This window comes from Carettochelys insculpta, chromosome 23 (assembly GCF_033958435.1).
Source record: "Carettochelys insculpta isolate YL-2023 chromosome 23, ASM3395843v1, whole genome shotgun sequence".
NCBI lineage: Eukaryota > Metazoa > Chordata > Testudines > Carettochelyidae > Carettochelys > Carettochelys insculpta.
The window spans coordinates 8,149,091-8,162,349 of NC_134159.1; the positions used below are offsets into that span (position 1 = coordinate 8,149,091).

At 41.7% G+C, this 13,259-nt stretch overlaps 2 protein-coding genes across 6 annotated transcripts in view; both read right to left on the reverse strand.

Moving 5' to 3' along the window:
- Positions 1-1,825, reverse strand: part of EXOSC10 (exosome component 10) — a 30,051-nt gene extending 28,226 nt beyond the window's left edge. The window contains exon 1 of the mRNA XM_074975901.1: positions 1,120-1,825. Within this exon, the coding sequence (XP_074832002.1) occupies positions 1,120-1,365 (246 nt within the window). The 5' untranslated portion in view covers positions 1,366-1,825. The remainder of the gene's footprint in view (positions 1-1,119) is intronic.
- Positions 1,826-3,558: 1,733 nt separating this feature from the next.
- The window catches only part of MTOR (mechanistic target of rapamycin kinase), a 123,051-nt gene continuing 113,350 nt past the window's right edge, over positions 3,559-13,259 (reverse strand). For all 5 annotated transcript variants that reach the window (XM_074975897.1, XM_074975899.1, XM_074975896.1 and 2 more), the window contains 8 exons: positions 12,862-12,934; positions 11,794-11,868; positions 11,127-11,262; positions 8,493-8,558; positions 6,716-6,796; positions 6,000-6,080; positions 4,522-4,627; positions 3,559-3,903 (listed from right to left, as the gene is read on the reverse strand). In XM_074975897.1, the coding sequence (XP_074831998.1) occupies positions 3,888-3,903; positions 4,522-4,627; positions 6,000-6,080; positions 6,716-6,796; positions 8,493-8,558; positions 11,127-11,262; positions 11,794-11,868; positions 12,862-12,934 (634 nt within the window). In that variant the 3' untranslated portion in view covers positions 3,559-3,887. The remainder of the gene's footprint in view (positions 3,904-4,521; positions 4,628-5,999; positions 6,081-6,715; positions 6,797-8,492; positions 8,559-11,126; positions 11,263-11,793; positions 11,869-12,861; positions 12,935-13,259) is intronic.

The following is a 13,259-nucleotide window of genomic DNA, read 5'->3' on the forward strand; positions in this document are numbered from 1 at the left end:
TGCAGGAACTAAGTCTGAAGTGATGGCAATACTGTGGTTTGTAAATCAATTTAGAAAACCATGTATCAAGCTTAAATTGTGTGGTTCATAATCCCATATAAATATTCATCTTTATATCAAAAATCAAGACAACTGCTAAATGCATGCTGTAAACCCTTCATTCTGTACTTCGGTGAAAATTTAAGAACATAGAGAACAGTTCTATCATTTCTGTGGATTTCCAGCTATTTCTTTTTTCCCGTTGAGACAAAATAACTCAATTTAGGGCTGATTTTGCTATCAGCGTCTGCACGTGAATTCGGAGCTATTTACGTTCTATTTAACTCACCACCCCAGTTATAGTTCCGCAATGCCCTAGTTAATTGCAGAAGTTAAGCCAAGTAGTTTTCAGGAACAGGAAGATAACATGAAATTAATACAACCCAAAGGGACTGAGACTGTTGACTAGGAAGAGTGCTAAGCCTGCACAGCAGCTCTCATTGCCTCTGGGTTACATTAGGACAAACAGGATGCTGCACACGGCGCTAACAGCCCCTGGCGTACAGCTGCAGTTCCAGGTCCTGCGGCTACTGCTCCCCACGGGACAGAAATGCAAACAGGACACATCTCAGGCCCGCGGGATGCAGCTGTTCCCACTGTCCAGGTGCAAGAAGAGTTAAAGGGGGCGCGCGCCCCGGCTGGGCTGGGGACAGAGAGGGTGAACGAGTGCGTGTGGCACCCCCTCCCCACACTGAAGGGATGGAGTAACCGTGCCTGTGCCATGCCGTACACCCCGGGCTACCCCGCTCGCTCAAGCTCCGCACAGCCCATGGCGGCCAGGCGGGTGACGCAGCCCAAGCGGCAGGGGAGGACCCAGGGTCCCTGCTCCAGGCCCCACTTCCCCACCGAATTGCACCCCACGGCGGCAAGGCCCATTCTATTGCGCCCGGCATGCCACGCGCCGCCTCGTTCTCGGCCGCCCCCAAGGCTGCTGGGAAACACAGTATCGGCAGCTTCCCCCTCAGACTTTTGCCTCAGCAAGGGCCGCGAGTAGGAACTACAGTTCCCAGCGTGCCCCGCGGCGCCGCGTATGTCGCAGAGCAGGCTGGAAGTAGTAGTCTGCGTCGGCTCTTCACATACCTTGACGAAGGAATCAGCATCTCTGAAGCCCGGTAGCACCGTGTCTGAGCCGCCCGTCGGCGACTCCTCAGTGTCACCGTCGCCGCTCCCCGCTTCCGTTATCCGGCACGTCTGAACTGCTCCGGTATCACTGCCCCCTCCACCGGCAGCCGCCATCTTCCACAGGGACCCACGTGACGCGCCAATAGCTCTGTCTCGCGAGAACTGAGCCGTAAAAGGGGGAGGCAGAAGCGTGACAAGACGCATGCGCACGGAGAGGCGCAGGGGCGCCAATTTGGGCGAGGGTGGGGAGGTTCGGGGTTCCCTGATGGCTGGGAGCCTCCCTGGCAGCTCTTACCCCAGCACTGACCATCCCCATCCCAAGCCTCTCGCTCTCGGCTAAAGCCCGCTGCTGCCCCTCGCCGGGCCCCCGCGGGCAGCCAGCTCGCCCCTGCTGCAGGGGGCTTGGCCTCGAGCCCAGCCCGTGAGGTCCCAGCACTGTGGGCAGCGGCTTGGCTGCAGCTTATTCACGCTCTGCTCTCGCTCCCTGCGATTGCTGAAAGCCGCTTTGTAAATGGACATCTCCTGGAACAGCCCCGTCCAACCTTGACTGGCCTCGGGCCTGGCTTAAGAGGCGGGCCGGTGAGCTGGCGTTCAGGCCTGGAGCGTTTACTACAGCAACCCAGACGTGCGTCGTGTGAATTTCAAGCTACCACCAGATGGAGATGACAGCTCAACTTTTCACCAATACCATTCCTCCGCCAAGTGAAACCTTTTCAGATCGGAAGAAGTGGGTCTGTTCCACCAAAGCTCATCACCTAATAAATTATTTTGTTAAAGTGCTATATGACTGCTGGTTTGCTCTGATAGAATACAGACTAACACAGCTACCTGTTACGATGCCTCCACCAGTACACAATCTTGTGGAACTGATTATTTCAAAGCAGGAATAAGCCTTTCACCTACCTTTATCCAGACACTTGAGATTCCTTTGTCTCTGTGGCTTGTGTTATACAGGAGGCAAAATGATAATGGACTTTTCTAACCTTAACATCTTTGAAATTATCAGTACAAAATATTTGCTAGGAAGAGACCTCATCTAAACCAACCCTCCCAGTGCATGCCACAATGATTAGATTAAAGTTCTATTTCTTTGGTCTCAGTTTATTATGCTAAGATAAAAAGTGCCCCAACATCTGGAATAAAGAAACTTCATGTTCTTACCGAATTGTAGTCGGTTTACAAATATAGCTGGATTTGCTGAAAACTAAAACAAGAGTTTATGAACAGGTAAGGTCCTTTGATACATGTACTGCTGTCATTATACACTACTGTCATGAAGGAGCTATAGTTAACCAGTTAAGACAGTTAAATGCATAACAAACCCCATACCCAAGATTCTAAGCGTTGCCAACAGTGTGACTCCTATGGATTTCTGCTCTGGGTTCTCAAACTTCATTGCACTGCAGCCCCCTTCTGATAACAAAAATTGCTACACAACCCCAGGAAGACAGATCAAAGGCTGAGCTCCTCTGCTGTGAAGTACGTGGGCCAAAAACAAAGCCCAAGGGCTTCAGCCCTAGATAGGATGCTTGATATTTTAGCCCTGCCACCCTGGGCAGTGGGGGGTTGTGATTTGTATTTGGCCCCAGCAAGTCTAATGCCAGCCTTGGTGACCCCAGTAAAATGGTTCATGACCCACTTTGGTGTCCTGACTCACAGTTTGAGCACCACTGTCTAGTGTAATGCTTCTGCACCTCAATTCTGCTTACTATAAGGAATGCTTTAGAATTTAAAACAAAAAGAAAAGTATCAATCTTTTTATGTTTTGGTGTAATTTTATTGGCACAAAAATATTCAAATACAACATGGCATCTAAACAAGGCTACACTTTTGTATATTGTGCATTTTGTTTTAATATTTGTTTTTATTAATAAATCATTTTATTTACCTTAAGCCTCCTATTTCTTTTCTCTTCTCCATTTCCGGGTATGATCAGTTCTGCTCCATTCTGCTTTTTGGGCTGAGTATTCAGTTTTCCCTAATTATTTCTCAACATGACTCTTCAGTAAGCCATTGTGGAAAGTTCCCAAGTGGTATTTTCATTTTACCCAGCATCCTCCTCCCTATCCAATCTCCCTCTTTGAGACATTGTGCTCTGACTGGTTAAGAGCCTTTGATTCTGTATCTACCCCTATATTCAGATCTAGTCAGAATTATGCTAGTTACATCACCACTGGAGTCAGACACATACCTTTTAACTACAATACCCTCCCTCTGATTTTGGGTGAGTACAGATTTTTAGTAGAGGTAAGGTAATGGGGTAATACAGATAACTGCTTCCTTCCTTTTGCTCTCTAACCACACTTGAATGTGTATTCTTGCATGAGTGCACTGAGTTAACTGCAGCTACACCAACAGGATCGAGCAGGGCAATGATTCATCAGCAAATAATTTAGTATAGTTACTTTGTAAGTTAAGTCAAAACCCGTATTGTGTTATTTGTACTGGGTCACCAGTTCTCCAAAGACAAGTGAACCATGTATTTGTGGTCTAGTCAGTCTTCATTGTTCCGGAAACCCAACTCAAGTCTTGTGTTTCAGACAACTTGTGTTTTTCAACAGCAGCTATGAATTGGTTTAAACCAACTTTTAATATACAATAACTCTTAATTTACATCTCTAAATATTAGACAGGTTGTACTTCAGTCCAAGATTTCAGTTTGTAGAAGAATATATCTGGAGAGCAAAAGCCTCCAATAAAGGCAGTGGATACTCTGGAATCTTCTGTTACCAAAAAGGACACCTAAAGATAGCAAAAGGAATACTTTAATAGTGTAGTCTTACCCAGTGCTTCATAAAAACAAAAATAGTTAAGGAGAACTGAGGTTCCCCTAATGTTCAGGACTGTTTCTATAATCACAAGGACACTGACAAGGGGAAAGAGATATGCCCCAGCCTCCTCCTTGATCCTTGACCAACATTCCTAATGTCTAACACCCGCCCCCGCCAAAATCCTCTGGTTCCTTGAATATAACCTACACTTAAATTTCAAAAAAGATGAAGGGATTATGAAAATGTCCTTATGTAATTTTCCTGTTATAACTGCCAATTGGAGATATACATACAATTGGAATATCTATTTCAAATGCTTAAAGCTTTTGAGTTGATCGTGATTTAAATAATCCCCCTTTTATTGGTAGCAGATTGCTGCTTTACAGGGCAGTGCCTCGGGTAATCTAACAAAATGATCGCAATAGTCTACAAACTTAAGACACATTGTCTACTCAGACATACTGTGTATGATTGAGACAAACCAATGATGTTTTACTTAACTGTTCTCCATTCAGTAAACCCACACCAGTATTTATTCCAGAGAAATGTGAGATTAGATTTTGAAAGGATAGTTTAAAGATAGACTTACCATCCAATGTAGCACTGGCAAAGATTTTCATGGGAAGTCGCTTGCTTAATAAGTAATTCGACTTGCGTGGGTACGTCCAGAGTTTCATCATGAGAGAAGTCTCGACCTTTAAAAGTAAACAGACAGACAGACAAAAACAAACATTAAGGAAGGCCGTAATCCAAATTACATAGCTTGGTTTGGGTGGAAAGTTATGGAGTGATGTGAAGACAACTTTCTCTCCTCTTAGTCACTTTATATTTGAGAGCATTTGTAAGTCTGTGTGACCATCTGTCTGTTTGTTCAGGAACTCCTCCTAAATGTTAAGAGCTAGGTCCACGAAATTTGGTAGGCCGCTTCCTTGTATCATAACTTAAAGCAAGGTAAGTATTCAGTTGTGCCAGGACAATGGGACGTGCCTGGAATGCGACTGTTTCTTATAAAATGGAAAAGGAGGACTCTGCTAGCAGGGACAGTTATACTGCATAATGACCAGAGAGGCAGCAAAAAGCCAGCGATGGTAACCAGGAAAGCTGTAACCCCATTGGGACAGCAGGGCACAGGGATGGAGAAAGGGACAGCTATTTACTATATAGTTCAGAGAGTTTGTCTGTTTGCCTGTCTCCCAGTTGGAGGATATATACCACTTTCTCCAGCTATGTCAGCTGCAGCAGCCATGGATGGGTGCTTCTCACCTGCCCTCAAGTGGACTTACTGAGAGGGGGCTGAGTTGTTCTCTCTCTCCAGGGCAGCCTGCATACTGAACTCCTCATCCCCAGCTACAACCCAGAGCAATGATTTAATGAGGAAAAACAAAAATTAACTAAATTAAGGATCTGAGACATGTTGGGTAAATCTTCTGGTGATACATATTCAACATAGAACTGCTCAATGACAACACCTCAAAAGCTATATTGGGTCTACTTTGAATCTTTTAGGATACCAGTGTTTTCGATGAGCCATCAGCAATTTCTCTGTCCCCACCCTCTACTTCAAATAACAAAGAAAAGTAATTTACTGTTCTCCAGTGTACTTATTAAAAATTCCTGGTAGAAGGAACCCACTGCCTAGCTACATTAAGCACCTCATTTGAGAGGTTCTTACATACATCAGTAAGAGTCTAAAATGCCTCATCTACATTTTTCCAGTTGCGAAACCATAAAAAGGAAGATGATTACTGGAAATTTGATTTAGCATCAGCACCTAAAAGATGAACTGGTCGTATCTTATCATCATTAATTAAAATTACCTCCACATTTTCCAAATAGGATTGCCTTCCAGAGTACAAATCACAAAGCTCAAATGTACTCCAGAGAGAATGACAAGCAGAAGTATGAAAATGGCTCTGCCCAATTAAAAACAGAATAAATTGAAATAAAATTGATGAAGACTAGCACAAAACTGAAACATGGTAGGGTCAGGCAAGCACTTAAACTTGAACATAATTTTAATGTATCTATTATTTTAACAATATTTTATTTTAGAATATATAAACTTACCAGTGAGTTTATCTCGAACCCTGTTAATAATCTGAATAGCCTTCTTATTGAGAGCCTCTGGCTTCACTAACCCATCCCCTACTAGAAGACAGAAGTGAAAACAGCATTTAGACTTTATTTGGGCAACAATGATGTAAACAGTGTAATGCAGTTACATTATGTTTTTGGCTAAGTTTTGCCATGAATATTAGACACACAAACCTCTGTAAGCTTTGTACTAGATTTAATTAGAGAAGAGCACAAGGATAATTACAAGTTATTATCTATGCTGACAGAGAACTCTTTTTGACTAACTTGGATAGCTCTCATCTGTAGAGTACGGAAGGTGTTGATTTATGAACTACTTGCCCATACAGTAAACCCTTGAGAAGCGCAATTCTGATTTGCGCTTAACTTGCATTAATTAGTGCAAATCGAAATTCCCCCTCCCCCTCCCCTTTCCCCAGATGGGAAAGCCCAGTGGGCATACAGTTGCTTGCAGTGCAGTCTCTGCCAGCTGTGAGAAATTGCGGCGCAAGCAGCTGTGTGCCCCCCAGCTGGGAGAAGCCAGGGGTCGAATGGCTGCCGCCCCCACATCCCCCAGTTGAACCACTCCCCTAACCCCCTCCCAATTTACGCAAACTTTGATTTACATGAAGGTTCCCCAGGACGTAACCTCCATATAAACCGAGGGATTACTGTAATGTAAAATGTATGAGGTTTGCACAGGAACTTACTGAAGGAATGGATGGATTCAGGAACTGTGGTCCCAGTTTTCTTATGGGCTGTCTCACCCAGCTCCACATTATCCAACATTTCTAATGAGAGGGGAGAGAATCACCAAGACAGATCAAATAAAAGGAAGGCTGCATTTGTTCACTTTTCAGGAGTGCACAGCATGATAAAATCAAAGTTTGTACACCATTCAAAGGAAATTATGGCAGTATAAATATGAAGCTCAAAGGCAGATAAAGTAACATTTTGTGATGTTTCATTTTGTAGCACAAAGCCTTTATGCTCAAGCTCAAGTATGTTGCGTTAAGCTGGTTTGCATGTAGTTCTCACTACTATGATGTTATATGATGGGCAACAGCAATTTGACATTTTTTTAATGTCTGGTCATTGCTAGAACATTGCAGCAAACAGCATTTCAACTTGTCTAAAATATATAAAAGAAAAGTTCTCTAACAGTAGCCAACAGAAAATAAATTCTTCAGTTCCAAACATGCAAGTGAATTTATTTAAACCAACTGTTGGCGTGTGTGTTTGAATGAGAACTAGGAGCATCATGAGAAAAAATAAATCATGTTGAGTAAAATGCCTTTTTAGAAGTATAACATCAAAGTATTTTTAATAAAAACTGATGCATAAGAAAATGCACTATTAAATGGGCCACACTAATGTGTGAGGCTCAGAACAGCATATTGTATACAGCAGTGGTTCTCAACCATGGGTACACACGCCCCGGGAGTATGCACAGCTCTTCCAGAGGGTACATTAAAACTCAGGGTTTCTCAACCTTTTTTCTAAATAAAAAAATTGACTTATTTTATGTTTTTTTTAAATGTATCATTTCTGCACAATCATAAGTATGATGGCAAGTGTCCTGACTACAGCCATTTCTTCCAACCAACCAGTTATGATTAAATTGTTTGAGAAAATGTGCTGCAACAGTAGAAAAAAATTTGTCTGAAAGTCATAGGTACTGGGGCTATTTTTTTAAAAAAAGAAATATTTTATAATAAAAGTTTGAGAAACATTGGTATACAACATTTACCAACAACCCTCCCTCGCCCGTCTGACTCATGATTTGGATCGACTTATTTTTGAAAAGCTTACTCAATTGTGGCAAAGTGTGTTGAATGCTCTCCATTGCCCTAATTTAAGGGATTACAATTTAAGATTGAAATATACTTTTTCTCTTTGTGAGCTAAAAGCCACAGGCAACTTTAAAGGACCCTTTGGTACGTTCTACTAGGTGAAAAGTATTTTTAAAGATGCACAATTAACTGAAAATAGTAGCCAAGTAACTGAAGTTGCTGAAACTCTGCAATTAAACATTACAGTAGATACTTGCTGTTGAAATTTCTTCAGCTACATTGGCAGCCAGTTGCTACAATTTGTCGTAATATTTTTACTACTATGTCACTATACTTGCTGTGCTTACTGCAGCATTCGTATGCCACACCAAGCAAGTGAATTATGTATCACAGGTTATAATTACTGTGGTTTGCACCAAATGTGGGTACTCCACAAACATTTTGATGCCACATCACAATGTAAACATGACTACAAAGCAGTGGCTGCTATTCAAGCTGAGGTAGCTCAGCAGATTATAGTTGAGACCAACAGGCACCAGACAGAACTAGACATGCCATGGCATCTCATTTCAATTAGTGATTTCCCCATTGTGCTTTTGCAAAAAAAGTCTAGAAAGATATTTTTTGAAAAAATGACTCCAAATCAAAATTATCCAGATTAATTAAATGAAATACAATGAAATGTCATACACACCTACTGACTGACTAGCTGAATAGGAGTCTGTCCGTGTTCGTGATCGTTTATTGCCTTTTGTATTTGCTGCAAAGAAAATAAAATGCTTATGAGTTTTTATCTTTGCACTATAGACTTTGAAAATATCAGCTTTTCAAACCAAATCAGACTTCCTCTGAATTACACAGGTTTGCATGTCCTGCTACTTCAGATAACAGATAATCATAGAATCATAGAACATTAGGACCGGAAGGGGCCTCGAGAGGCCATCGAGTCCAGTCCCCTGCCCCGACGGCAGGACCGACCACTATCTACACCATCCCTGATAGACATCTATCTAATCTGTTCTTAAATATCTCCAGCGAGGGAGATTCCACAACCTCCCTTGGCAACTTATTCCAGTACTTGACCACCCTGACAGTTAGGAACTTTCTCCTAACGTCCAACCTAAACTTCCCTTGCTTCAGTTTAAGTCCATTGCCTCTTGTTCTCTCCTCAGAGGCCAAGAAGAACAAGTTTTCTCCCTCCTCCTTATGACACCCTTTAAGATATCTGAAAACCGCTATCATGTCCCCCCTCAATCTTCTTTTTTCCAAGCTAAACAAGCCCAGTTCTTTCAGCCTTTCTTCATAAATCATGTTCTCCAGACCTTTTATCATTCTAGTTGCTCTTCTCTGGACCTTCTCTAATTTCTCCACATATTTCTTGAATTGGGGTGCCCAGAACTGGACACAATATTCCAGCTGAGGTCTAACCAGCGCAGAGTAGAGCGGTAGAATGATTTCTCGTGTCTTGTTCGCAACACACCTGCTAATGCATCCCAGAATCATGTTTGCTTTTTTTGCAACAGCATCACACTGTTGACTCATATTTAACTTGTGATCTACTAGAACGCCTAGGTCCCTTTCTGCTGTACTCCTTCCTCGACAGTCTTTTCCCATTCTGTATGTGTGAAACAGATTATTCCTTCCTAAGTGCAGCACCTTACATTTATCTTTATTAAACTTCATCCTGTTTACTTCAGACCATTTCTCCAATTTATCTAGATCATTCTGAATTATGACCCTATCCTCCAAGGTAGTTGCAACCCCTCCCAGCTTGGTATCATCTGCAAACTTAATAAGCGTACTTTCTATGCCAATATCCAAATCATTAATGAAGATATTGAACAGAACTGGTCCCAAAACAGACCCCTGCGGAACCCCACTTGTTATGCTTTTCCAGCTGGATTGAGCACCATTAACAACTACTCTCTGGGTGCGATTAGCCAGCCAGTTATGCACCCACCTTATTGCAGCGCAATTTAAGTTGGACTTGCCTAGTTTGTCGATAAGAATATTATGCGAGACCGTATCAAATGCTTTACTAAAGTCTAGGTATACCACATCCACTGCTTCTCCCTTATCTACGAGTCTTGCTATCGTGTCAAAAAAAGCTATCAGGTTGGTTTGACATGATTTGTTTTTTTACAAAACCATGCTGGCTGTTCCCTATCACTTTACTACCTTCCAAGTGCTTGCAGATGACTTCCTTAACTACCTGCTCCATTATCTTTCCTGGCACAGAAGTTAAGCTTACTGGCCTGTAATTTCCTGGGTTGTTCTTATTCCCCTTTTTGTAGATGGCCACTATATTTGCCCTCTTCCAGTCTTCTGGAATCTCTCCTGTCTCCCATGACTTTCCAAAAATGAGAGCTAACGGCTCAGCTACCTCTTCTATCAGCTCCTTGAGGATTCTAGGATGCATTTCATCAGGCCCTGGTGACTTGCAGACATCTAATTTTTCCAAATGGTTTTTAACTTGTTCTTTTTTTATTTCAAAAGCTAACTCTACCCCTTTTCCACCAGCATTCACTGTGTCAGGCATTCCTTCAGACTTCTCTGTGAAGACCGAAACAAAGAAGTCATTAAGCATCTCTGCCATTTCCAAGTTCCCCGTTACTGTTTCTCCCTCCTCACTGAGCAATGGCCCTACCCTGTCCTTGGTCTTCCTCTTGTTTCTAATATATTTGTAAAAGGCCTTCTTGTTACCCTTTATGCCTGTAGCTAGTTGGAGCTCATTTTGTGCCTTAGCCCTTCTAATTTTACTCCTGCATTCCTGTGTTATTTGCCTGTGTTCATTCTTTGTAATTTGTCCCAGTTTCCATTTTTTATAGGATTCCTTTTTTAGTTTGAGATCATGCAGGATCTCCTTGTTAAGCCAAGGCGGTCTTTGCCCATATTTACTATCTTTCCTACATAGGGGAATAGCTTGTTTTTGGGCTCTTAATAATGTCTCTGAAAAACTGCCAACTCTCCTCAGCTGTTTTTCCCCTCAGTTTTTCCTCCCATGGGATCTTACCTACCAGCTCTCTGATAATATCTGTGGCTTTTCAAGATTAAAATGCTGATAATTCAAAAACACTTCAGTAGTTTTGTTTATAATTTAATTTTACCTGTACATTTAAGAGCAAAAAGGATTTCATCTCTGTTTCTCTTAGGATTCTCAAACAGCTCTGTTAACATAGCTGTGTGTGTACAGACCACAGGTTCAAATCACCAAGGCCTAAGTTTGAATAGACATTTGATTTTGTGCCTCCGGACATCTTACATTTATATGGTTTATGCTGATTTACCTCTCCCTCTCTTGCTCTCGCTGTTTCCCCAAATAACTTACTGTCCATCAGCCTCCAGTTCAGTAAGGGGTCATACACAAAGGCCTCTAGCACAGCCATGACACTGTCTTTATGTTCTCGCAGGACTTCCATCACCGTATGACACGTGATTCTGTAATTACCATCTAGACCAGTAACCTTCAGAACAGAAAGAACTAAAATCAGCGATGGTGCTCTTTTTACCTTATGATTCTAGCCATAATCATTGCCATGGCAAGACATGGTGATGACTTGATCCAGAATCCTCTTACGCCACATTCTATTTATTAACAGAATAAGATATAGGTTCAGTGCAAATTTAAAAGGTCCCATGATTTTGAGTTACTGCCCACTGGTTGGGGTGACTTGGAAATGAGGTCCAGGTGACCCTCATCTTGAAGCACTGAGTTGTGTTTGGTTCATTACTTGTATTTGCAATGTGGAAATATGGAGGGTGATGAAATTGCTGAAATATGTTTTCTTTTAATCAGTGAAGAAAGGTTTTCATGCTATAATAGTCACATGGGAATTTATTTAAAGAAAAATGCAACTGAAATATTAGCAACTTGGCTTCTTATGGAATTGGGGAGATTCAACGATATTAGAACACACATGGATAGCTGGGGAATCACTGACAATTTCTTATGAACAATCCCTTTACTAGCATATTAGGAAGCTGGTCCCACCTACCTCCATAGCATTTGTCAACATCCGTGTAAGTCTAAATGGAATCTTTTCAGGGAACTTCTCTCTTGTCATTGCAACCTGAATACACAGCAGCAGATAGTCACTTTACTAATATACTAACTTCACATATTTCTTTCTCGCCTTCCTTGAGTAAGCAGTTTGTTGCTAAGTAAGGGACTAGCTTGCCTGCTATAACTTGGAATGTTGTGGTTATAAAAGGCAAAGAAATGTATGGGGAGCCATAAACATGGTAAGTCAGGTTTTTTAAACTTATGAAAAAAGGTTAAAAAACTGGATATGCTTAATCTTGAGAAAAGATGACCACGGATATGGCCAAAATCGATATGCAGGGACTGATAACAGTCTTCAAATATGTTAAGGGTTGTAATAAAGAGGACTGTTATCACTTCTTCCTCTGAAGGGAGGACAAGAAATTAAGGGGGTTAATCTATCACCAGGGAGATTTAGATTAGATATTAGGAAAAAACTTCTATCCATAAGTGTAGTCACTGCTAGAATAGGCTTTCAAGGGAGATTGCAGAATCCCAATCTTTCGCAGTTTCTAAAAACAGGCTGGACATTACCCATGAGGTATGATCTAGGTTAATTTGGTCCTGTCTCATTGGAGGGGGCTGGACTTGATTGCTTATCAAGAGTCAAAGTCTTGATGACTTCATGGTCCTATGATTCTCTAGTTATTGCAATTTTTTGAGGCAAGCTGTACATGTGACTAGATCATGAATAAAACTAAGAGCCTGTGCCCATGCTGTTGGTATACAGTAATGTATTTCATATTTCAATCACCAACTGGCTTTAGGATTTGTGAAAATTACCAATAGTTAGCTCTCAGCATTTGTAAACCAACAGTGTATCTAACCTTAACATTCTGGTGAGCAGGTGTGCTTTCTCTCCATTCTACTGACAGGTTAAGTGACTTGTCACCAGAGCACACTGCAAGTCAGTGTCCGAGCTAAAAGAACAACTCAGGAGATTCTGGATCCTAGTTCTGCCTTTGCTATACTAGATGAGCAATTATTTTTAAAAATAGATATTTTTAGTGTAAAAGCTCACCTCAAAACAGTCCCCAAAGTCAATATGCAGGATCTTTCCACTCAGCCTGTCTAGCATCAGGTTGGAAGGGTGTCTTAGTGGAGGCAACAGGAGAGAGGCCAGAGAGATAGATCATTAGAGAGACAGAAAAATGTGTCAAAAAGTAAATCATGCCTTTGGTCTGGGATGACATTTATCTTTTGCAAGTCTGAAGACAGACAATGATAGCTTGCCTATCCGAGATCACCAGTCTCAAGATAAACAGCTTTCCTGAAGCATTTCCATCATGATGTGATTAGATTCTGTGATTACAACTCGGGAGTAATCAGAAATTCTTTTCATTTTGAAGACAAATGTCCTTTTAGACCAGACATCACTATTTTTGATATGCACATTTTGGTTATATTTATTTTACATTT